The 26,804-nt window shown below is 35.1% G+C and overlaps 1 protein-coding gene across 3 annotated transcripts in view; it reads right to left on the bottom strand.

Moving 5' to 3' along the window:
* Positions 1–11,388: 11,388 nt before the first annotated feature.
* Positions 11,389–26,804, bottom strand: part of CACNA2D1 (calcium voltage-gated channel auxiliary subunit alpha2delta 1) — a 415,589-nt gene continuing 400,173 nt past the window's right edge. For all 3 annotated transcript variants that reach the window (XM_054692495.1, XM_054692492.1, XM_054692493.1), the window contains 3 exons: positions 25,727–25,836; positions 24,624–24,706; positions 11,389–15,448 (listed from right to left, as the gene is read on the bottom strand). In XM_054692495.1, the coding sequence (XP_054548470.1) occupies positions 15,332–15,448; positions 24,624–24,706; positions 25,727–25,836 (310 nt within the window). In that variant the 3' untranslated portion in view covers positions 11,389–15,331. The remainder of the gene's footprint in view (positions 15,449–24,623; positions 24,707–25,726; positions 25,837–26,804) is intronic.

The following is a 26,804-nucleotide window of genomic DNA, read 5'->3' as shown; positions in this document are numbered from 1 at the left end:
ATCTTTGATTATATTGCACAAAAGATAAACATCAACTAATGACAAATAATAGTGATAGTAAAGCCCTGTTATTCTGGTTTTCTTAGATATTAAGCAATTAAGATATTAAGCAATTTGAAGAAACAGCTGGAACTTTCTGCCAGGTTAAAAAGGGCAAAATGGGCCTCCCCAGTGGCGCAGTGGGTTGAGCACAGCACTGTGAAGCTGTCCACAGCCTCTCTAGCATGGGTTCAATTCCCAGCCAGCCAGGGGGAAACCCACATGGTATGGCAGACCTGTCCTGTTGCGCCTGCTGCTTCCCTCAGCAGTGTATTTCGGTCTGTCTGCCTGTTCTTCCCCGCTCTGTCTCTGGTGAATCCTCTTCACCCCCCACATCTCTGGCGTGTACCCCAGTTCTTGTACACATAAATAAATCTTTAAAAAAAAAAAAAGGGCAAAATGAGGCCAAATCAAGGTAACTGAGACAGGACATTTCCCTTTGAATTATCACTAATTCAATCAAAATTACCTTACTGCGGGCCTCCCCGGTGGCGCAGCGGTTGAGCGCTGGGTTGCGAAGCTGCCCGCAGCCTCTGCAGCGCCGGTTCAATCCCCGGCTGCTCCCTGGCCACGGGAGGAGGGTCCCACATGGCGCGCAGACCTCTCCTGCCACCCGCTGCTCCCCTCAGCAGTGTACTTCGGTCCTTCTGCCTGCTCTGCGAACCACTCTGGCTCTGGTGAATTCTCTTACCCTCCCACGCTTCTGACTGTACCCAGTGCTTGTATAAATAAATAAAAATAAATCTTTAAAAAAAAATTACTGCATAGATGTAACCATGTAGGATTACTATGTGCAAGTAGTGAATGGCCTCGTAATATTAGAGTGGGGGAAATAGTAATTTACAAAATTATTGCCTTCTAATTATTTATTGATGGTGTAGATCAATGTACTAATTTGTTAAATTATTTCTTTAAGATATGACAAGAGTAATCACATACGTGGGAAATATGTTCAAATTCTTTAATCCTATGCTTGGGAAATATGTTCAAATTCTTCTTTAAAACACCTGCAATCAAAAAGCATTTCTCACACATTAAGGCTTTTTATTGCATGGCAGATGCTGTTGAGATGATACTAAATCTTAACTTCCTATAATGTCAAGTGTCTGTACAGAGTTGAGAATGATAGGTTAATTTCATGTTTGACACATTTCTAGTGAATTTCCATTCTCATTTTAAAGGCAATTTCTTGGGCCTCCCTGGTGGCGCAGCGGTTGAGCGCTGGGTTGCGAAGCTGCCCGCGGCCTCTGCGGCGCCGGTTCGATCCCCGGCTGCTCCCCGGCCACCGGAGGAGGGTCCCACATGGCGTGCAGACTTCTCCTGCCGCCCGCTGCTCCCCTCAGCAGTGTACTTCGGTCCTTCTGCCTGCTCTGCTCCCCGCTCTGGCTCTGGTGAATTCTCTCACCCTCCCGCGCTTCTGACTGTACCCAGTGCATGTATAAACAAAACAAACAAACCAGCAAACAAATAAATAAAGCATGCCTCTATAAAAAAAAAAAAAAAAAAAATAAAGGCAATTTCTTTTTGTTGAGTTAGTGAATTATTTTGAAAAGCTACAAAAAGGATTAAGAAAAGGTCTGCAGTTCTAGGAAAATCTGTTTGATAGGGAGGTGACTGAATAATACGTAGTTATGACAATTCAGACACTATTTGCTTTCATAAAACTAAAGAATGGAAAAAAATCAATAACCTAAAAAATATAAAATTAGAGTACTTTTAGTACAAAATAGTGATAAAATTGTCTCATTTAAATGATTTTCCTTAGATGATGCTGCTGATTATCTTAATCTAAAAAAATTTTTGTCAGTTAAAATACACATTTTTTGAGAAGGTCAAATGCCAATTTGTTAAAAAAAAAAAGTTAAATCCCACATTTCCCTATAATTTTATCTTTCTACAATCATTCATTTTGTTTTTCTACAGTAAAACACAGTGACTGAATTAGTAATATAACTGAACTGTAATGCCTTTATCTCAATTTCTGTTTAATTCATCAAGAGTGATCCCTGTCCCTAGCCTTTTATTGCAATCAGTCAATAAGTTCAGTTATTTGGTGTTTTGTATATTCCTTCCTTAATTGTTTAATTTTATGAGCACCACTAAACTAAGGGGTAACTGTTTTATTCCTCCTCCTCATTGAGTGAGATTCATTTCCTTTTCTTATATATTCCTGATATTGGGCATGAAGTAGTTTTTATATATTCTGATATTGGGCAGAGGAATAGTTACAATAGTAATTAGACCATCTTCAGGAAAAATGGCAAAAATATCCAAAGTGTGCAACAATATGGCAAACATATCCAGAGTGTAACATTTAAAACAAATTTTTAAAATATTTTAGTTGAAATAATATGTCTTTCTTAAAATGTATTTGAAATTAACATAGTGATAAATTAAATTAAAAATATTGCTCAAAGAGTATAAAATGAACAACTTCTAAAACTAAAAATGAATACATACACTAAAGTTGCTTTGTAAATTTAAACATTTTAGTGGCCATTTTTCAAACTCTTTCAGTGGCCTGGAGCCAAATTCTATGCTTCAGGTCAACAAAAATCTATCCTTTCTAAATGAATAGTATGGACTGACAGTTTACTTAAAGGAGAGAAATGTTTAATGTATTTTCTCTGCTATAACTATCAGTAATGATATAGATAAACTATAAAATAGAAAAAGAACCTCTTTGTGAAGAGTAAGTCGTGCTTCACCCCTGTGTTAAGATAAATGCAATTTGTACTCACGGAAAAACAAAAATTTAAACTAAAATGTAGTACCATGTCACATCAGTCTTAAAAGGCTTACTTATGTCTCAACCATATGGATGAACATAAGAAAAAAATAATGTCAACTAGATATATGTTTTTAGAACAAGAAAAAAAAATATTTTCATTTTCTGGTTTAAAATATTGCTGGTCTAAAATTTTCATCCAATGCCTGTGACTATACTATGCATCTAAAATAATACCAATGAAACATAAAACTGTAAACTGTTCAGTGTTGGAATAAATTAATAATGGATCTGAAAATATGGAATAAATCTCCATCACATCTATTACAGTATTAACTCTTCATAGGCTAATAATTTTTTAAGATGATCAAATTTCCCAATAAAACATGTAATAATAATTTATTTTATGATTGTGTTAAGGAAATAAAGATTTAATAAATAGTAATAGAAAGCTTATCAAATCAATATGTAGGGCAAGAGATTGTGATTGTATCTTTATCTCAACAAATATAAATATATTTAATAATTTCAGTTGCAGTTAAATATAATGGATTCAAATAGTATTGTTTGGGACTCTGCAGGAAGAAAATGTATTTGAAACGTTATGAGGCCAACGAAAGGGTAAATTTGAATAGAGGAAGGGAGGCCTCTAAATGATTCAAAAATGGAAGCTGGAGGTCCAATCGGAACACTGCAAATGTTATGTTTTATTTTAAGAAAGTTTAATATTCTAAAGATTAGTAAGAGGAGTAAAACTGGTGAATGACATAAATGCCTCCTATTTCAAATTCACTTTCCATGCTTAGTTATTATATATGAATTTCTACAAAGGAAGTGAAAAGGTCAAGAACCAGACTACACGGTCCAGACTTTTATCTAGGATCTGTCTATGAGTGAATTACTGCTTGTCAATGCTTTCATCAAAAAAAATTTCATGTTTTTTCATAGTCTCCCCCTTTCTTGATATATTCTCTTCAGTACAACCAAAGTATTATTAAAGCTTCTAACCATATGAGAAAAATTAATATTACAAATATACTTTTTCCTTTTATACTTTATTTTTTTTAATTTTATTTTTATATTCCCCATACAATTGCAACCTCCTTTTATACTTTAAAGTTAGCACTTAGTTTTTAAAATTCCTTTCTTTAATTGTTAAAATTAATTTAGTGATAAATATACCTTTTTTATAGATTTCATAACAAAGGAAATGAATGTTTTTCCATTCATTTAAGTTCTTCAATAACATCTAATTTCTTTCTCATATTTCCTGTTAGGTTTTTCCCAGATACTCTTTTTATTCTTTTTTTTCTGATTGTTGATATATAGGAAGACTCCTAATACTGTATATTAATTCCGAACCCACTACTTTAAAAATAATGTTTGTAATTTTCTAGGATTTAGCTAGTACCATTTCATCTATAAATAATAATTTCAACTTTTCCTTTCTAATTTTTAGCTCATTATTCTTTATTAAACTAGCTATTATTGTACCATCCAAAATAACCCATGCCAAGGAGCCATAATAATTCCGTTAGTCACTTCAGAATTTTGTGTGAAAGAAGCATATTTTAGAGTGTTTAGAAGTATTGGAGAACAGGGCCTTCCCTGGTGGTGCAGCGGTTGAGCGCTGGGTTGCGAGGCTGCCCGCAGCCTCTGCAACGCCAGTTCGATCCCCGGCCACCAGTAAGGGTCCCACAAAAAAAAAAAAAAAAAAAAAGTGCTGGAGAACAAAATGAAAGCTATGCCTTATGAGAATATTCTGAAGTAGAGCACAAAGCTGATGAGCATGCTGAGTATTCCAAGAAATGATCTGCTAAACCTTTTTTTTGGATTAGGTAACCAAGGCATAAATGACATCTGGCATTCACCTTTTCCCTTGGTTTAGCTAATATCTTCGGTGTGTTATTCTCCTAATCAGCTATTGATGCTAATTTAAGTTCTTTAGTAATTTAAGTTTTCGGCCCTCCTCTTCCCCAATCTCTGGTCTTCCTTTATCACGAAGGATTAAGTGCCATCATCTTCTCAAATGTGTTACCAGTTAGATTTGAGATTTGTTGTCCACTTGGTTCCACTAATCATCCATGTAATCCTGGAGTAATAATTTCCCCTGCCCTTGGTGCCTTATTCCCAGTAACAGAGCTTGACTTCTCTGGAGACTGAGCCACAAGCAATGATTCCTTATGACCATAGAACATGATAGTTGTCAACCTTGACAAGTTACTAAAATCATCTGGAGAGCTATAAAAAAAATAAGTATTTGTGGTTCAACTACAGATCCTTGGATTTCAACTCTGAATGTCTGATTTATCTATCTGATGTGGGCTCTAACTACTGTATAGTCAGTTTGAGGACCATTGATGTTACCTTTAAAATACAAGTGTATCTCCTCTTTCTGACGAGTCAGGAGTAGCTATGGCCTACAAAGGGTTTATCAATTTCCTTTGGCACTCTTCTCTGTATTTTCTGCTTGATAGATGTTCCGTTGTTCTGCCTATCAGTCTGTTCAAATGCGGTAAACTGTTTCCTCTATTTTTAGTTTAACTGAGCTGTGAGAAGCAAGCATAATTCACACCATAGTCACTCACATGGTTAGTACTAGTGGCAAAACCTGGCCAAACCAGGTGCATTGACTTCTAGACATCTGCTCTTTGCATCATGTCTGAATGCCTTTAACTTTGTTTATTTACTTTATTTGTTGTAGATTCTCTCTTTCCCCACATTTGGGTCTAGTACACTCAATAAGTACAGATTGGTGATTAATATTTTTTTTGCACATTTTCCCCTTTTGTATACATATCTCATTTTAGACAATGCTGAAAATGTGATTCATTATTCCACATAGTAACTAACAGCTGGAGTCAATTAAAGTGAGTCTAACTCATATACCACATGCTACAGAAGCTGGAAGACATTTTTATTGGAGTTCGACTTTGTAATGTAATATGTAACTTATATAGACTCTCTATCACATTTCATTCCTCATGTCCTTGAACTTAGGTGCTATAAGATGGCATGATCAGATGTTGAAAAATTCTGATGGCTTAAATTTTTTTTAAGAAAACCTTTTTCTTTCATGTAGGTCATAACAACTATGCTTTAAAATGAGTTACAAATAATAACAATTATTTTTCACACTCTAAGACTGAAAGGATCTTGAAATAAAATAGCAAAAACTGAGACTAGCATAGCTTACTGATGTTTCTTATAAGATGTCATGGCTTTCATTATATATATTTATTCTCTTTAACCTATCAAGGAAAAAGTAAGAGGATTTTTTTTTCATCTTGTCAATCATAACCAGGAATATGCCTTAGGAATAATTGATTAGCAAGAAAAGATAATCCAAATACAGGGCTTAAAAAATCCTAAAGATTATATTTCTGTAAACTAAGCTACCATAATAGAAATGTATGTCAAACTATATATTTTAATATTTCATTGCTAAAACTTAAAGGAGATTCATAGATTTGGCCTATAACAAATAATAGCAAGTATTGTATTTTTCAATTTGAATACATTTAGATGTAAATGAAAAAAAAAATAAAATTTTAAACTGTATTTGTCTTAAACATAGGAAATCTCAAATGGTAATATAGGTGAATCCCAGAGACATTCATAGACTCAAAAGTTGACAATCAAGTCTTAGATCTCACTCTTTAAGGATTGGTTTGTATTCAGACTAGATGCTTATTCTCATCCATTCACTGATTATGGCAGTTAGCTAAATAGTGGAGAATAAACTTACCATATGTAACTGAAAAATGAGGTAGAGTAATTTGGAAAAGGTGACTTGAAAGTTAAATTTTCAGTTGAATTTATTTAAAAGATAGCTTAATATAATTTTATGATTTTTTTTTTTGCCCAGGGTATTTAATTTTTCTAATTTTATAATGCTTAATAAGTAAAACTCATTCTTTTCCTACCATCTACTCTATAACTGTGATAGAATACTCTAAATTTCATCTCAAAATGTAGTTAGATTCTTTTTTTTAATATTTATTTATTTTATACAAGAACCGGGGTACAGGCCAGATGTGTGGGAGGGTGAGAGGATTCACCAGAGACAGAGTGGGGAACAGAACAGGCAGACTGACGAAATACACTGCTGGGGGGAGCAGCGGGCGAGACAGGAGAGGTCTACCGCACCATGTGGGACCCTTGCTGGCCAGCCGGGATGGAACCAGTGCTGCAGAGGCTGCAGACAGCTTCACAGTGCGGTGCTCAACTGCCTGCGCCACCAGGGGAAGCTCTGTAGTTAGATTCTGCACACTACAATCACACTATTTCAGTCCCTTAGTATGTATCCTCTTATGCTAAAATATAATGCAACTTAGTGCAGGTAGAAAAGTTTTTTTTTTTGGTCAGAAACATAAACAAGATCAAGATATTTTAGAGTGAGGTGCAAAATATGGTTGAGATTTTGGAACCAGCATGCCTTACGAAGCTTGACAATGAAATGGGTCAAAGCAGCTTTGTAGTTGAGGCTAGAGAAGAGTAGTTCAAGCTATACTGGGCAACATTTGAATTCAGATAATCAGATACACAAAATAAGGACTAAGGTGAAACTTAAATTAACAGGAAGAGAGACATCATCCTACTGTCTTCTACTGTCTTCTCACATTCAGGATTGCTCTTAAAGTCTGAAAATTATTATACTTACTATGTTTTCATGTAGACAGTGGAGGACTTCACAAAGACTTAGAAACAAAGTTAAAAAATGATAAATGAGATAATGGAAGGTCAGTCAAAACAGAGATAGGTGCAAAATCTTAGGACAGACACCCAAGAAGAAAGTTCTTCATCAGAGATTGAAAATGTTAAAAGAATATAAAATATACTCTAACAAAATGAAGTCAAATATAGACAGTACTTTACATAGAATTAAACTGACAAAAGAATTTCAGACTCAAGTGATTTCAGACAAATCACTGAACTGGAAAAAGAGACAACAAAAAGGCATAAGAAAAAATGAGGGAGGGCCTCCCTGGTGGCGCAGTGGTTGAGCGCTGCCCACAGCCTCTGCAGCGCCGGTTCGATCCCCTGCCACTGGGTGAGGGTCCCACATGGCACGCAGACCTCTCCTGCTGCCCGCTGCTCCCCTCAGCAGTGTATTTCATCAGTCTGTCTGTTCTGCTCCCTGCTCTGGCTCTGGTGAGTTCTCTCACCCTCCTGTGCTTCTGACTGTACCCAGCACTTGTATAAATAAATCTTTAAAAAAAATGAGGGAAATCTACAAGAAATATCAGACTCAATTTAAAGAGAAAGAATAAGGATAATGGGTGTTCCAGAAGGTAAAGAGAGAAAGGAGTAGAGACCCTCTTCAAATAAATAATAAAAAGTTCTCTGATTATATATATTCTGAAATAGTGGGACCTAGGTATCAGTACTTAAAACACAATCCAAGAAAGAAACAAAACTTCCTATAAGGGTTTCTAAATGCTGTCTATATTGAAAATCATTATCATGGCAAATATATTTTAGACATTAGAGACCATGTCTTCTCATCTTTGTATTCCATGCACTGTACAAAAGCTAAAACACAACATTCATGATCATACTTCTTAAAACTTTTCAGACATTTCCAATTGTCTCAATGCCCAGTGTGATCCAGAGAAGACCACTGGCTCTCATTCTTTGTGTTTCTAGCCTCATCTTCAGCTTTGACTCTGTCTACGCATTTTCCCTCAAGCCAGACTCATAATGCAGTTATTTCCCATTTCCTTCATGTACCTCTCAGCCTTTACACTCTCTCCTCTATTTGTAACAGTCCTACTGCCTCCTTCCCTCAATTCAGAAGCATGGCAGCCTTCTCTGGCCAGCTCAGTCTTGCTATAGGCTACCTTATCGTAATATGCCATAATATCATTTATTACTTATAGCACTTACCTCATACTATTGTAAATGCTTATTAAATTTTTAATATTCCCAGCTAGTATTTACATAAGAGAAGGAACTATTTTTATATTTTAATATTAATACTTCAGTTGAATAAGGAATGAGTGAATGTTGTAAATGATAAACGATACAATTAGTATCTTAAAAGTTTTAGCTCCAAATGAGGATTTATTGTAATGACCAGGAAAATTATTGTGATGGCAACAATTGCTAATGCTAATGAATAGCATTGTTAAGTGCTTACTCAGTGCTATACCGCCAGACCCAGTGCTAAGAGCTTAACATAATTGTAATGATTTAGTCATCATGGAAACCCTTCAATGTAGTTATTGTTACTATTGCTATTTTATGGATGAGGAAACTGAAACTTGGGGACATTCAGTAACTTGCCCATGATTTCCAAGCTAGTAAGTGATAACAAGAGATTGCAATATCTATTAACTAAAATCCGAACTACGGTAACTTTAAATGATCCAAATAATCTAAACTGTGGTGACTTTAAATGATAAACTTTTATTCTGAGGGGTAAAGCTGTAGTTTCCAGATTTTGGAGTTTTACTGGTCAGTGTACTTTTGAAATACAAAAAGAGGAGGAAGTAAAAGATGGGTAATGACAGCTGATTTATTACCTATTTCACTATTTACAAGTGAAACTATCCCATAACTTCATAAAAAGATCAACTATCCCATAACCTCATAAAAAGATCATTTTTTTTTAAGTAAACAAAGAGATAAACTAGAAGAAAAATCATTCCTTCTCAATACCGGAAATTGACAATCTTATTCCAGACTAGGGACATTATATATTATCTTTGTATACAGTGTATTGGAGAGCTGGTAGTCTAGAATGACCGTCGTAAGAAAAATTACTGAGTTAGTTAACTCAGTTGGCCACCAGCTTATTTTGTTAACAGTGGACTAGGAATCTGAGTTGCTAACTCAAAGTAATTTTTTCTTATGGTAGTAGTGCTAGATACCAGCTCTCCAGCACTTAATTTCACTGGGCAACTTCATGTGAAAGTGAGCAGTTTTAGTGGCATGCATTGTATATCTTAGGATTTGTTAAATTTGTTTATACTGAACATTTATTTATGGAAACATGCAATATGAGAATGATGCTTTAAACCATTCCCCACTATCGTATAATATCCATGATGAATTTATTTCCATTTAGAAGATATTGTAAAAGAAACTGAAAATGTTACAAATAACCTTTAAATATATGTTCTGGTCTTGAGATACTAAAATACTAAAATGAGGATAAAGTATTTAAAAAAATCCATGTACCTAAGTAAACTCAAAATTTAAATTTTATCAGTATGCATTTTGGTAAATATAGTATTTAACATATCAATAATTATAAATTTTCACTTAGATGTCTGAGTCAGGCTTACATTATAAAAATTAGTAATGGAAATTAAAAAAACTGTTTAATCATTAAAATAAATGCACTCAAAAATCCTAGTTTATATGTGGTGCAGTAGACATTGCCATATGCTCAGTGATTTTATTGGTTTGTGCTTTGTGAATAACCCCACTTTGATATGAGAATTTTGGAATTAAGAAATGTCCAAGACCTTGCATTTATTAGTATCTCATACCAGTACCTAAAATATTTCAGTGGTCAGAGATATAATACCTTTAAGACTAAATTTCTAAAACTGAGTTGAATATAATGCAAAGACGCTATCAGTATATGTGGATATGTAAAAATATTGAAATTTAGGTTTTTAAGTTTATAGGGCTAGTGACAGCAGTGGATGTTTGGTTTTGTTTTAAATAGAGGTATACTGAAAGTGTTTGCTGTCAGAGGTTTTAAGTCCTCACATAGAGGAGACTGAATGTTTGAGAAAGTAATTGATGTCCCAAGGGAAAAGGTGGGGGTAGGGTAGGATCAAGATGATTGATAGAGGAAATAAGGGCCTCTCGGGAGTAAGAGAATTGATTAAGAAGATCAGTTGGTACAGAAAAAAGCCAGATGTTCCAAAAACAGAAAAACAAATGTCATCTACCTTAAACTTTTAATAGTTTTTTCCCCCGTTAAAATGCCTTTATCAGTAATCACCATCATCGGTACCCACAAATTACATTTTTCTAATGTATATGTGTTCTCCATGGATCTCATGGGAATGCCTAGAAAGGAAGGTGGCATTATACTAGAATCACACAATCAGGCACATTGCTAGGCAAACATAGGAGGGCACTTCTAAGCTACTGTAAAAGTAAAAAGAATCTAACAAGTTATTTTGAATTTTCACACTAGTCATCATTGTCTTAGGTGCTGTTGGCTTATAAAACAGGTAGGGGAGATATTTAAATGTTAGATATTTGAAAGATACACATATTTCAGATACCCTGACTTGTTTCTTTAAAACTATTTTGCCAAGGTGTTTAAAGAAACATGGAAACATAATTTCTGCCTGGAATGTTTTTTTAAACAGCAGAAGACCAAAGTCTAATTTAAAATATTCCTAAGTGCCTTGATGACAGAGATACGTATGAGAAGGGTCAGAGTTGTGTAGAGGAGTTGCAAGTCCAGAGTGTCTTTCTGAGTTGAAATTTGTAATTGTAAAAGCACATTTGTAGTCCCAAATTTTATTTCCACAATCTAGAATTCTCTACACAGGAAGGTCTGCTTTCCTAAAAAATATTTATGCAGAGCGCCCTGTCACTTTCAATGGGATTTTCAATAAATCAAATAATCCAAACTGTGGTGACTTTAAAATGATAAACTTTTATTCTGAATATACTGTTTTTGCACAAGATTTAACACAACATTTTCTGGGATTATAAATATTTTTATAACAGTATTATACAAATTTTTACAAAATGTTTTTCTCAGGCTAGTTAATTTCCACAAAAGTGTCAAGAGAACATAATAAAGGGGAGAAAAGATCATTTGTTCACAAAGCCACTTGGCCTTTTGCATGGATGCACACTGAGCATTTCAATAAAAGTATCCCTAAAAGCATGATCCAACGATCACACAGCACAACAAAAAGGACAGCTTTGTCAGGTCACACTGTAAACTCAATTGGCATCTATACAAGACAGTATCCCATTAGTCCAGTGGAATTTTTTTGAGTTAATTATGTGAACTAGAAATAAGGTAGATGAAACTGTTGGTAAGGGTTGTCTAAATCTTTGAAAATTTGGAATTATTTTAAACTTACCTTTGTTTTATTGATTTGCTCTTTACAGAAATTTACACTGAATATTAGCAATGCTAACATTCTACTATGGGAAAACAATACAAGTTGCAGATATTAAGATATTTGAAATTGTGGGCAAGGAAATAGTCTATTTTTATTTTACATTAAAAAAATTCACAACACCCATTTTGTTTCAATTAGTCTAACTCTATCTCTAGACATTTTCATGTTAATCAACATGATTAATGGAATAGTTTTAAGAGTTTTAAATTGAGACATAGAATTTAAGCTTTGATGGAGATAAGATTTAAATGAGATGTAAAATAGAAGAGAGCATCAAATAAGCAAGTAACACTTGGGTTGCAAAGGTCACTTAAAAGAGATACTGCCTATTTGAACCCAGTAAGGCCAGTTTTTAAGTTAATAAAAGGAATTTTATAGGAAAACTTACAAATGGCAGCAACACTGTTTTGTTTTTCCAAGTTAAGCAATAATGCCTCAGCATTAGAAACATGAAAAAAGATCATACTAAAATCTTACAAGCCCAGGACCTAAAAATCTCCTCAATCAAACTTGCAATGTCATGTTAAAAACCTGTTACAAATATGGACCACGATTGGTGTTTGGCAGTAATGCTGGTTGTTCAAATGAAGAAAAAAAGAAATCTGTAATGCAAAATTCATTCCTGTTAGTCAACACCAAAGCAAGTCTTATTCTGATATTGTTTTTGGTGACATACTCCATTAAGTTGCATGAATGTAGCAAAACTTAGAGTTTAAGAGCTTTCTTCTTGATCTCCTGTACTGCCCAGTATTTAGAAATCAATATTTATAACAGGCTATAATTTAAGTTCTTGTCAACAATTGGAACTTACAGAAAAATCCTAAGTGAAATGTGACAATGGGATTGGAGGGGCGTTACTTTCTTCTTTAAAAGTATGATGAAAGCATGATGAACAGCATTAGTCATGAGAACAATTTTAGTCAGAGAGCACATTCTTACCCAATTTATTATCATGTATATAGTTGCCATAATATAGAACTATTTTATAACCAAAAGAATCATGCGTGTAAATATATTTTGATGGCAAATGAAATCAAATAGGACCCTGCCAAGAGATGCCAAGTTTAACTGTGATTAACAATACAACAATAATGTAGTTGATGAAAACATACTATTTCAGTGACATCAGCCATGAAAATATATTTAATAGATTTTTAACATAACTTAAGGTAGTTTGTTGTATGCTGGAAGCAATCAATTTTTTTTAATGTGCGTCATATATACATAAACTAATATAATTCCGTATTTTGATATCCCCGTCCCAATACTTTCATGATTTAAAATAGTCTAGCAAAAGTTAACAATAAGTTTAATTTACAAACAACATGATTTAAACATATTGTTCCTAGAGTGAGAAGTTCCATATTTTTTTTAAATCACTTTGGTGTTTTCTAAAATGGCAATACCAGTTACAAGTGAGACTACAAAATCACAACAATGCATTAGAAATGGTAACCGATGTCAACTCTTAGAACAATAATTGGCAAAGTGATTCCATTTTCCCCTCCCCCCTTTTAAATAAAAAAATATTTAAAATAAGGAAATGTACACAAATGGTACCTAGGGTATATTGGTGGTAGGAAGGAATTACAAATGTATGCAAAGCTAAAATCAAATATATCTCTGAAACTATGCTAAAGAATTAGTGTTATATATTTGATATGTGAAACATATTAAAGCATGCTGTATAATATTAAGATTTTGACTTAAAAATAATATATAAGAAAATTTCCAGCATATACACACACCAATATTTGGCATGTCCAAAAAAACGCATTTTACCATAAAAAATATCTGCTTCCAGCCTTCAGTAGAATTATTTCACTAACTAGAGTGACATACTCATTATTACCCTCTCTTCAAATACTGTTTACTCTTGAAAATAATTTTTGAAAGCATAAATAATATTTTGCTACCGTGTTAATCTATAATGAATTATCTGATTTACTACACTAACTTTTCACCAATGAGGCTGTATAAAAACAATTTTGATTATTCACAATCAAGTATTCATGTGCATACATATAGATTCAAGGTTTCCTATTTGTTCATATTTTTGTAAAACCCTCATCAAACTGCATGAAAATTTTGGTGAAGTGATCCTACCTTTAAAACAGAGGGGCTAAAGCAGCAAGAGCAGCAGCAGAAATTTTTCAATAATATGTGCCACTTTTCAAACGAACAAAGAGGAAACCTAAGATGAATCTTCATTGAGAACATATATGTACTTTTCAAAAAATAAATGTGTCAAATCTGATTTATGTACTTAAAATATCTGTACATAGGTTTTCAGGCAAAAGCACGAATCTGTATAAAATCCATTAATTCCCATGTCACCATTTATCTAACCCAATCATCCAGCATTTACATTGCACAGTATATTCAGAGTAGTTTAACGACATTTTAAAAGATGACTTAAGTGCATTACATTGCAAGGTTCAGATTCTTACATAACAATAATGTCACTCAATTAACTTTTCAATGGACTACACTCTACAGTAAGAGAAAAATAAACTGAAAGTTAAAATAGCAGCAGCATCATGCAAAATACCCTTGGTAACCAAAGTTCATTCATTTATCACAAGAAAAACATTTCCCCCTCCCCCCAACAAGCTTTTCTTAGAGCATTTTGAAATATCTGGCCAGCACTACACAACTTTACTGTTAACAAAAGGAACATTACATCAAAGCATTTCTAAGGGCTTACATTTATGAGGAAATATATCGCATATTCTAATTTCACCCTCAAGCACCTTAAGGTTAATAATTTCTTAGTTATTATTTTCAAACAACCAATAAATTACCCCACCAAAACTTAATTGGTCATCATTTGTGTTATATTTTTGGCGTAGAAGCCATTCTTCATAAGGCATTTTATTCATGGCGAATTTTTAATAGAAAATTAGCCATTTATATTTCAAGAGATTACACCAATGTTAAATTCTCTCTCTTTATATAGATATATATATATATATTTTTTTTCTTAATAATAACTATTCAAAGCAGGAAATAATTTTTAGCAGAACAAGTAAAGGCAAAAATAAGTAATTTCCCCCGAGAGATTTTCTTGGTAACAGAACAAGGACTGCAGCAAGTCAAAATTCCAGGTTAAAATCAATACAATTTGCATGATTCATAAACGATTGTGTGGGGAGCCCTTTTACATATAATCACCAACAATGCAACAACAAACTCTCAGATTTTCCACTAGAGCACATATAGAATTTTGCTTTGATGTTATACATACATGATGCAGCATTCACACAAGTTTAGGATCTCACACCCTGACATGCAGCCAGTGGGTGCCTATGAGTCTGTCCTTAGATTTATGCCATGGTCGGGGCCCAGCTAATGTTCTGCTGATTCCACAGCTGATCCTGTTTTAATGCAATTGAGGGCTCATGTTTTGGCAGGGTCTGGAGTTTAAGCATGTCGATTTGGTTTTAGAAGGTCATAAGTGGCAGTGTCTACTGCCGGATAAAAGCCAAAGTAGTACAAATTGTATTCCAAGGATGGACCATAGGGAGGGATTCAATCCAGAAACGCCACCACAGTCACTATAATCTTCCTGTTGGAAAGAAAAAGATAAAGGAAAAGTCTTGAGAAACTTACGAAAACAGCTTTCAGAGCACTCCATGGTTAGTCCATTTCTGAACTCACCTGATAACATGGGTTTAATTTGAATCCAAACACACTACATTCTCTGGACTTAAGTGTTCAACAATTTTGGATAGAACAATTCCCTTATTACCATTTGATGAAAGCTTTAAATTATTGACTAATATGCCAATTCCTAAGGAGAAAATTGACTTTCATGTTGTCAAATATTGCATATTTATAAATGCAGGAAATAACAAATAAAATCTGATACCTTTTATAATCTCCAAGTATTATGATTTTTAGCAAATAGGGCTTGTATGGCAAAATTTGGGACTGGTTAAAAAAAATGAACTTCTGTTTCCCATACATCTTAGTCAATCTCTTAGGTGAACATAAATGCCCATGTAGCATCTGAACCTTCATCAATAAATAACATTGTAACATTAAAATAACAATGTATTTGAAGCATGAACAATGAAAGAACACTGAAGAGAAATAGTGAAAGTAAAGAAATAAACTGGGAAGAGCACTTTTTGTTTGTTTAGAGAACCATGAAGATAGCAATGAATATAAACAGTTGGATTCCCCCTATGGATGGCTCAGTAGGTACATTCCTAGCATAAAATTACCATTTATTCCTCAGTTCTGTATTCTGTAACTTTTTCCAAATCCTCTAATTCTTTAGTGTATTGAATTTATCTAATAAACACATCATATTTAATTTTTCCTAAATGTATCTAAAGTATCCACTAATAAAAGTTTAATCTTCTAATACTCCAAATAGGTAATATAAGAAATAAATGTATTTTCTTTTCAGAATAATTTCACAAAGACTCAAAACTCCCAGAGCTCAAGCACATTGACTCTCACTAGGGTTTAACACACTGCCTGCCATCTAGTAAACAAGTAAAATTTATTTCTTGAAGAAAACTAGGTACTTAAAATCTTAAGGTAGCAGAACTGTGTTTAGGAGGAGTCTGAGAATTGGACTTCCATTAAGAAATTATGAGGAAAGATCTTATTTTTCAAAAGCTATCTCAAATCTACAGAATCTTTAAAGAATTATCAATTCTCCTCTTACTTTTTTGGAGCCCCTGACAATGTGGAATAGTCTTAACTTGAGATATTTTCTCATGTATTGTATCTTTTGTTAACATACTCTTTGGCTTTACTTCAAACCTGTTTGTGGTTTGTCTAACTTCCTTTGGCTCGACCCCATCCTTTTTATGCTCTTCAAATGTTAGACTTCCAGGAGATGGGTGCTCTCTTTTTTTTTCATTTGGAATTTCTTCCTTGGTGATCTAATTCAATCCTATGGCTTTGGATAGCATCTATTTTTTAACAACTCATTTTAATTTTTTTTTAAGATTTATTTTTGCATACAAGAGCTGGGGTACAGGCCAGAGATGCAGGGGGTGGGGGGGCGGTGAGAGGATCCATCAGAGACAGAGTGGGGAGCAGAACAGGCAGACTGACCGAAGTACACTGCTGAGGGGAGCAGCGGGTGAGTCAGGAGAGGTCTGCTGTGCCATGTGGGTTGCTCCCTGGCTGGCCGGGGATCAAACTCATGCTGCAGAGGCTGTGCATTGCTTTACAAGTGCTGTGCTTAACCCCTTGCGCCACCAGGGAGGCCCCTAATTTTACTTTCATTATGAAAATAGTCTGTTTTAAATTTAAGCTTTATTGATAAACACTTGACAAAGGAAAGTATAAGATATTTAAAATACAAATTGTTGTGATCATGAATTTTCCCATCTAGTTACCACATCACCTATTTTTTTCAAGAACATTTAAGTTGTATTTTCCTAGCAAATCACAATTATGTAATATTAATATTAAATGTAATGGCCTTGTTTTACATTAGCATCTCAGATCTTACTCATCTTAAAGTTGAAGTCTGTGTTCTTTTATCAACCTCTCCCTCTGTCACCCTCCCCCCTTTTGTTTTTACATTGTGCATTGTAAGTGATGCCATGTAGTTTTGTCTTTCTCTGTTTGGCTTATTTTATCTAGCATAATGGTTTCTAGGGCCACCAGTGTTATTGCAGATTGCAAACTTTCTTTTTCACATTATCTTTATCCATTGATCGTTACACTATTTCCTAATGAGGGCTACTACAAATTAGTGTAGTGATGTCATTCCTTGAGTTCTTAATATACTGATTCTGTTTTTTTTCTTTTTATTCAAAGCATATTTTCTATCTTTGGCTTAATTTTTTCCCCTGAGCTCAAGGAGTTACTTTATTTAATTTTCTTGTATCCCTTTGACTTGTTTTTCTGAGTTTTGCAGTGTCTCCTTGAGTTCTTAAGGATACCAATTTGGAGGCTTTTAATCCAATAAGGACATATAATCTACCATGATTTTCAGATGGGTTCCTGGACAGTTCAGACTCTTTGTGATGTCGTAATACCTTGAGGTTTTCAAAATGGCACATAAATCCTTTCTTCCATTTTGCTACTTTGTACTTGGCATTTAAAAAAATACATCTGAATCAGCAACTTACAACTACTCTATTATTCTCCAGCAGGTGTGCTTTGGATTTTTGTTTGGTTTTTTCTTTTTTGGAGGGCTGAAGGGACTGTTGGAAGCTTTGTGGCCTCAGGTATAAGATGTGCTTCTCTGAGAGCAGGTTTGAGGCAAAGTCCAGAGATTTAGTCATTGTGGATGTTGTGAGGAGAGTCTGTAGCCTTGCTGTTTTCCTTCTCCCTTCATGCCTCAGTTCTGAGACTCTGCAGTCAATCTGCTGTTATTATACTTTACGGCACCAGTATACATCCTGGGGGTGAGGAGTAGGAGTGTAGTCTGTAGTGCCTTCTCTGTAATCCATCTTCATGCATCCTATTCTGTTCCTCTGTTAATTACTTATGCATGCAATTCTTACTTAAAACCTAAGGGCAGATACTACCACACTGTTCTCTATATCCAGGGGCTTTGTCAGCCTTGCTGTCTGTTTCCCCTAGACCGTCAACTGTACACATTGCTTTCCACCCTCCTATTATCACACAGATGTGTAGATGTCTGTGCCGTTTCTTCTGTTGGAATAGGTGTTGGTCTTTAAGGTGCAAAGGGGTGCTTCAGTCTCACCACCATGATGTGAGTTTTTCTCAGTGGATTGCTCCTCCTTGGTAACTGTTAAAAGTTGTTCTTGTGTGTGATGCCATGAGTGTCCTCTGTCATAACTTGGTGATGTTACTTGCTTTGCTAGTATCTTGTTCATCTGGGATGTTGGACTCTGTCTTTGTTGTAATGTCCTAATCTGATTTTGGTATCAGAGTAATGAACTCATGAATGAGCTCAGCAGCATTCCCTTGTTTCAACTGTTGGCAGAATTTGAGCAGTGGGTTATCTTTTGTAATTATCTGTTAGAATTAACTAGTGAAGCCATGTTGTCCTGGACTTTTTTTGCACTGGGATGTTTTTTATTGCAATTTAGTAATCATGGTAGTAATTGGTGGGTTCAGAATTTCTATTTATTCGTGAGTCAGTCTTGATGGAGAATGTTTCTAGGAATTCGTATTTTCTAGATTGTTCAATTTTTTAGTGTACAATTGTTCACAGAAGTCTCATGATAACTTCTAGTGTACAAGTTGTAACGTAATTTTAGGTAAAGACTTGTAAATTTGTCACTGTATTTAAGAACTTTTCTTAGTTTTATTGATATCTTCTATTGTTTTTTGTTGTCTCTATTACTGCACTAATCTTTATTCCCTGCCTTAGATACAATATGTGCTTTGTTCTCTCTATAGTTTAAGGTTTAAATTTAGGCTGAGATTTGTTTTAATACTCAAAAGGACAGGTTTATTCTAAAAATAAAGAAAAAGATGGTTTCACAGACACGAGGGTAGAAAGAACTGCCGAGATTTTATTTTTTCTTAAAGGAGGTATTTATTGCTAGGAACTTTTGCTTTTGTTAATGTCCCAAAACTCTGGTACATAGAATTCCCATTTTCATTTTTGTCAGGGTATTTATCCCTTTTGATTTTTTCTTAAACCCACTTTTTATTTGGTAGGATATAGTGAATTTTCTATTATCTTCTTGTAACTGATTTCGAGTTTGTTGTGTTGTAGTCAGAAAATGTTTGATGTGACTTCAATCTTTGTAAAATTATTAGTTTTGGTAGATGTTCAACAATCCTGAAAAATGTTTCATATGTGAGATGAATATGTATGCTGCTGTTGTAGAATTGTATTAAGTGTATACTGTCTAAAATATAAATATAGATTAAATCCAAAGTTTCTTTGACTTTTTGTCTACATCCTATACATTGTTTAATGGGGAGGGGGTGTCTCATATTCTCCCTTCAGTAGAAATATTTGCTTTATATAACTAAGTGCCTCTTTGTTGAGTACAGAAATATTTACAAAGGTTATGCAAATGATCCTAATATGCCTTATAACTTTAAGATGTTAAAGTGTTAAGTATTCATTAGAATGCCTAATTTATGTTTAAAATTTTGAATTGGGGTGGGGTGTAGCAATATGTGTTACCACATCATGATGCTGGACAGCAGTAGTAAGATGCAGTGCTGGTAAGTCATGTGATTACGAAAGTAAACAATCATTCCGGTTTTCATTCTCAGTGTAATAGTTAATAAATTACATGAGATAATCACCTATCATAAAATAGCCCGCAGCTGGACAAAGTTATCTAACAGTGTCAAATGTAAGTATTCTGAACATGCTTTGGTTAATTTAGGCTAAATTCTGGATCTCCATTTTTCAATTTAGAAGTAGAGGATGATCTGTGTTCTCTTGCTATTTTTTTTTATTATATATGTTGCTCTTTATCATTTTATATGGTCTTACTGCAATCTTTGATTTAAAGGTCATTTTGTCTGATGAATATAGCAACATTTTTTTCCATTTCAGTCTTTTCAGGGAAAGTCTGAGATAAGCATTTTGTCCCCCTGCCTCTCACAAAGTCTTGGGGGGTTGGTTTAGGAGTCCTCAAAAGCCCATTAAGAATGTTTACTTTGCTTGCTGTAGTCATGGGGGCTGTAGCAAATGGACACAAGCCCCATCAATTTTCAGACAGATGTTTTGGGGACCTGTCCCTCAGTTGGAACTCCAGTAGTTATACTAAATACTGGGTTGAAACACATTACACTCCAGGGAGAAGTTGGCTGTTTTGTGTGCCTTCCCCACTGTAAGACTGCAAAGGGTAAAAGTGTGTTTCCACTTTTCTGATCCATTTCAGTGTATTTTGTTAGTGTGTCCAAATAGTTTAGCTCATTTTTGGATTTCTTGCATGGTGTTCTTAAGTGTATAACTATAGATTGTTTCTGCCGAAGTAGGTAAATTTTGGTGCCTCCTATGTTGCCACTTGAATTGAAACCACAATCGCTTACACTTTTATATCTTTAGGTCTGAATTTTCCTGTGACCTCCACATTTCACTGACTTCTACAATCTCTCCTTTTGTCCATATACTAGTTTGCTCATCTGTGATTCATTCCTGTTTCTCACATGTTAGCTATCAGTATGGCTGAACTATAGCTCAAAGTATATCCCCAAATCTACTACTTCTCAATTTCAGATACAAATAATTGTCACCTCTTGCTAATTACTGACTCAGTTGTCTTGTTGATCCTACTCTTGCCCTTTTACAGAACCTTCTTCAAGCAGTGGTCTGCTTAAAACGACCAACGAAATCTTTTTGCTTCTTCCTTTACTCTTGGAATAAAATCTAAATGCCTACCCAGACCTGAAAAATCTTACATGGTCTGGAGGGTGGCTGCCTCTCCATTTCGCCCATGCCTGCCTCTCTCTCCCCCACTCACTGTATTCCCATAATGAATGATTTTTGTGCAACAGGCCAAGGGGCCTGTTATTTCAGAGACTTTGCACTTGTTCTTCTCTTTGTTCAGATACTTTCTCTGCAGGCATTTAACCAGATTAAAGGGATTTTCAGTTATATTTGAATGTCACATTATATTTGAAATAATTATTTCATAGGCATACCTCAAGAACTGTTTGATAGTAGGTGTGCAGTAAGTGAATAGTAGTTACTCAGAGCAGGACTGAATGATGGGTTAGAAACACCACAAATACTAAATACTAAAAGGCTTAGTTTTCACTTCACAAGGAGGGTGTCGCAGTTCGGGTTAAGGACACAGGTGAAGAAATGGGAAAGTTAGCACACACACACACAAGACCCATTTTATGTATTTAGGATATATTTTGTCAAAGAAAGGAATGTAAAACATCTTTGTATTTTAGAAATGTCATGGAAAAAATAATCTCTTTTTCATTCCATTGTTTTTTACTCTATTTTAAAGACTGACTTTATTTCAGGCTGGGAGGCAGTAGTTTTGATTGGTTTAGTGACTCAATAAATTACCCCTTCAGTTTTCTGATCATGTCTTCTTATGCATTTTGAATGCTGCAACCACATATACTAAGACTTGAAAGTATTGTATGAAAAGAATGAGATGTATTCTAAAGCATAAATGTATAGATACGGGAGAAATTTCAATTTTTCTGTCCTAGAGAACAAAAGCCCACTGATACTACATAAGTTAGCCTGGAACTTTATGATTACAATAGTAGAAATTAACAGATTGGTACCTTATTTCAGGTTCAGACCTTAACATAGAAATAGGATTAAATATTTGCTTTTAAGGATCTCTCTCAAAAGAATCTTCAGAGTGATGAATTCCTCATCCCATTTAACTTTTCTGTTACTTAAGGAAAGGAAAAAAAAATCGAAACCATAGTTAAACTCCTAACGAGTCTGCCCTAACATTTACTTTTTAAGACCGTGTAAACTTTTGAATTTTCTCTTGTCTAATAAGCATTGTTCATGTATTACTCCGCCTTTTTTTCTTTTTTAACCAGCTGGGATCTGGGAAAAGTAATTCCACCTAATAAAAACTAAATATATTAATACATGTAGAAATAAATTCTCCCAAAAGAAAGTTGGTATTTTGGCTGGGAAGATTTCTTTTCAGATAAGGCAACTAATTAGTGAAGGCAATCACCAAATATTGGGTAAGTTCTGATTCAAACAGGTCTGTACTTAAGTCACCCAATAACTTCAAAGAAAATACATATTAATTTTTTTAGTCAGGTGCATAGTCATTTTCATGTAGTCAGTGACACCTAGCAGTAATAAGGTTTCCATAAAATAATAATTCTTGAAGGGCACATAATATTGATTTTACATTCTTTTTACAATTTAAGTATAAAATGAGCTCTTATAAAATACAATTTTAACAGGTTTTAAGAAAGTTCTAAGTGTTATAGGACCTCATAATCTATATATGCTTTTTTTGGACTCTAACAGGGTCCAAGAAGGCTGAGTCATTCTTATCATCCTACCCAAATCCCTGGGACTAGCCTGAGTAACATGAAACTTACATGTAGACCTTTAGTGGTATAGACTGTGGGTGACAACTACTGCTTAACATCCCAATATTTTTGCAATGTTATTTTTTCAATTTTCCATCATGTCAGAGGAAATACCTCCCCTGCTATCATAATTAAAGAGAGTGGCCCTCCTCTATGGTAACTGTTTTAAAACATCCAACCCCTGGTTTATTCATTTAAAGCATATGCCATATACATTATCTTCTCGATACACTTCTAGGAGAAAATGTCTAAGAAATCTATCTGTACTCATCTTTCAAAAATAATTATATTAATAGCTTTTGAGTCCATGGTATTATTCCAAAGAAAAGCCTGCCTTTTTTTTTTTTTTTTTTTTTTTAAGGGGGGTGTCTTGGATGGAAAAACTGTTGAATTTGAATTGTTACCATAAGGGGGGAACCTTGTGGACTTAACTCTAAATTTGATTTTTTCTAGTACTAAGGCATTTGTGCATCATATTGATAGCCTCTAACTCTTATCCCAAAATACTGTACTGGAAACATGGAGACTTTTCCATCAAAGGTATATTGTAAATTTTTCACCATTCCTCAAATATAAAACATAATAGTTTTTGGCTCATTTGTATTATGACCACAAACAGGGACATTTAACTAGTCTTTAAAGAAGAATAGAATTATCTCAAATACTGCCTACATACAATTTTTTAAATGCCCATGGAGTTTTATGATTTAATTATTAAAACCAGGTAGATTTTTTTCAGTGAAAACCAGTATTTTTATAATTCCAGATTACTATTGATTACTTTGAGATTCTTTTCCTATTTCACTTTTTCCCTCTGATCAACTCATTTCATTTGTAATAGTGGCCACAACTCCATCTAGTGGTTTCCTAATCAATGAATATCTAAGCAACAATTAAAAAAAAAAAACAAAAAAAAGTCATTCCAGAGCATTTAGTTTACAAAAGAAATTTTAATACTGTAAATAGAATTCTGAACACAAAGGCCCTGAAACATCTATGTAATACTACAGAAAATTGTCATAGGGTTGATAAGTGAAAGTGTCAACATTTTTGTGAGTAAAATTTGTTTAAACTGTTATGGCTAAGGGAAATTAGTATGGCTGACTTAGAAATTCCTGAATAGTGTTTGATAAAATTGAAATGGTTTATTGCATTTGTTAGCATGTGTAAGTTTGCTCTCCACATGGACTTACTCTTTACACATAGGAAGTCATGATTGTAAAATATACATAGGAGAGTGATATGCTCTATTTGTAAAACATCAGTATAGGAGCTCATCAGTGTGTGTTACCTAAAGAAAAGACAAACCTTAAAATCTGATTTGGGGGAAATTAGTTAAATAGAGGGCATTCATTTTTATGTACCTTTACATTTGAAAATAGTTATTTTAATCATCAAAAGCATAAAAGCATAGAGCTGATTAGATACACAGTAAGCGATAATAGTGCTTAGTGAAGGCCAGCTGACCCGTAGAAATAGTGCTCATCTCTGAATAACATGCACTAAATTTATTACCTGGTTAATGACAAACAATAGAAAAAGGTTACAATTACAAGAATATCAATCTAATATGTGAAAGAATAGAATCCATGTAGTGACTTAAAAGCTAATGGATGATAACTCCTTAGGACTGGAGTGTAAGTGCAGAGAGCCTGCTCACAACACAGTAACAGTCACTGCATGACTGAAGTGCAGTGTTTGGAATTGTATTTGCAAGTACAATTCTATGGGAAGGAGGGACAGAAAGCAGGAGCTGTAAAGGTAAAGTGTGATATAGCAAACACCTGTCTTACCAGGATATTGTTATCAAAGCAGACATCAGGCCCTTTTCGGTATCTTGGCTGCTTAACCATATCACAAGGATCTGGACCGTCAGCTAAAGGAACTTGTTAAGGCTTGTGCATGTACAGCATTGCCAGACACTTAAAAGAAACAAGGCAATACAATTATGTCCCCAAATGGCAAGAGGCACACAGGAAATCCCTCTTCAGGAGGAAGAGAGGAAGAGAAAGAGAAGAGGAGAGAGAGAGAGAGGAGCAGAGAAGGAAGAGGAAGAAAGGAGGAGGGCCAGAGAGAGGAACGGAAAGGGAGAAGAGGAGGACAGAGACGAAGAAAAAGGAGGGAGGAGGGAGGAAAGAGGATGAGGGAGAGGGAGAGAAAGAAGAGGGAGGAGGACAGAGAGATGAAGAGAAAAGGAGAGAGAGGGGGGAGAGAGCAAGAGAAAAAGAGGAGAGAGAGGAAGCGAGAAAGAGGAGAGGGAGAGAGTTGAAGGAGAGACAGAAAGAGGAGAGATGGGGGGAAGAAAGAGGAGGAGAAAGAGGAGAGGAGAAAGTGAGGAGAGCAAGAGGAAGAGGAAGGAGAGAGAGATGGGGAGAAAGAGGAGGCGAGAAGAGAAAGAGGAGAGAGGGAGTGGAGGGGAAGAGAGGGAAGAAGAAAGGAATAGAAAGAAAAAGAGGGAGAAGAGGAAGGGAGAGGAGAAAGAAGAGGAAGGAGAGACAGGGAGAGGGAGGACAGAGAAAGAGGAAGAGAGAAGAGGAGGAGAAAAGGAAGAAGAGGGAGAAGATGAGAGAGGGGACGTGAACGGAGGAGAGAAGGAAGAAAGGAGCGAGGAAGAGGAGACAGACGGGGAGAGAGGAGGAAGAGAGACAGCAAGAGAAAGGAAGAGAGGAGGGACGGGAGAGAGGGGGAGAAAAGAGCAACGATAAGACTCCCTGTCCGCTGTGGCAGCACGACGCTGCAGCTTTCCTCTCCCCTTCACTCCCGCGCAGCAGCCTCGCTGAGACGACCCACCCCCGTGTAGCTTGGCTTTCCTGAAAATAAACCCTGCGAGGAGCTTCAAAGTCCGGGCGGGCCTGTCGGCCGCTGCCTGTGCCCAGGGTGCAACAGCAAAGGATACAGGTCTGCTCTGCTTGGATGAGAAGGCGAGTGTCGCAGGGACAAGTCCCTTTGCTCTCCACCATTATGAATATTAAATTAGTGTTCATAAGTTTTTCTACATGAAAGATTCTGCAAAATAAGGACATGTGCACTGTCTTAGAGAAATAAAAATCCTTCAAATATTAAAATGCATGACAAAATGTTACATCTGAAAAGCAAAGCATTATCAATGAAAACGTTCACGGCAGGTGGATGATTGCAGAGACTACTGAGTTTTATTTATGAGCATGTACCCATTACCTCTGAAATGAATACTAAAAAATTCTGACAGTTTACCTTACTGCTTACTTTGCACTGAGGACTATTTAGTTGTGGAAACATACAGAAGGGCTTACTGCACATGTCTATAAAGCCAAAGTTGCTTCATTTTATACATGAGAAAAGTGAGCAGCATACAAGCGGCCAGGCATCCTGCCTAGATCAGTACTAGTCACAGATCTGTGAAGATGGAAATGGTTCCTGCTTTGTCCACTGTGGTAAGCAACAGCCACATGATGCTAGGAGCAGTTGAAATATGGCTGAGGCAGATTTTTCTTTTAATTGTTGTAACTGGGTGGGCCACCTGTGGCTGTAAATACCAAATTAAACAAAGAGAACCAAAACTTTCAAGTCCCTGCACTGTTTTGCATCTACAACTTAAGCTGCGACTTGACTTTAGCACAAGGTCCATCTGTCAGTAAGCAGGAGTTTCTTTACATTTATGCATTTTTTCAAAGAAGTCGGAATTTCTCTTTTTCTACATTGAACTCTGGTCACAAAACAACTCCCAGGATTTGAGTTAATATATTGAGCACGCTGATCTTTGTTATAACCTAACTAGAAAGGATGCTTAATTTCTAATGGAACATGCTAACAGTCTACAATTCTGTTTCCTGATGTTATTCCTCTAAACAAGATGTTCTTCTTGAGTTCTAACCTGACTTCTGGCCTTTCCTCCCATTATCATATGCTCCATCTCCTGAAACATAGACATTTCTTAAAACAAGTCAGTCTTTTGCTTGAGTTTATTTTTTAAACTGTTAGAAATTTCTTTTCTG

The sequence above is a fragment of the Talpa occidentalis genome, unplaced genomic scaffold (assembly GCF_014898055.3).
Source record: "Talpa occidentalis isolate TD23 unplaced genomic scaffold, MPIMG_talOcc4v2.1, whole genome shotgun sequence".
NCBI classification, from domain to species: domain Eukaryota; kingdom Metazoa; phylum Chordata; class Mammalia; order Eulipotyphla; family Talpidae; genus Talpa; species Talpa occidentalis.
The sequence above is the reverse complement of the archived record's forward strand: the minus strand, read 5'-3'. Positions and strand labels throughout refer to the sequence as shown.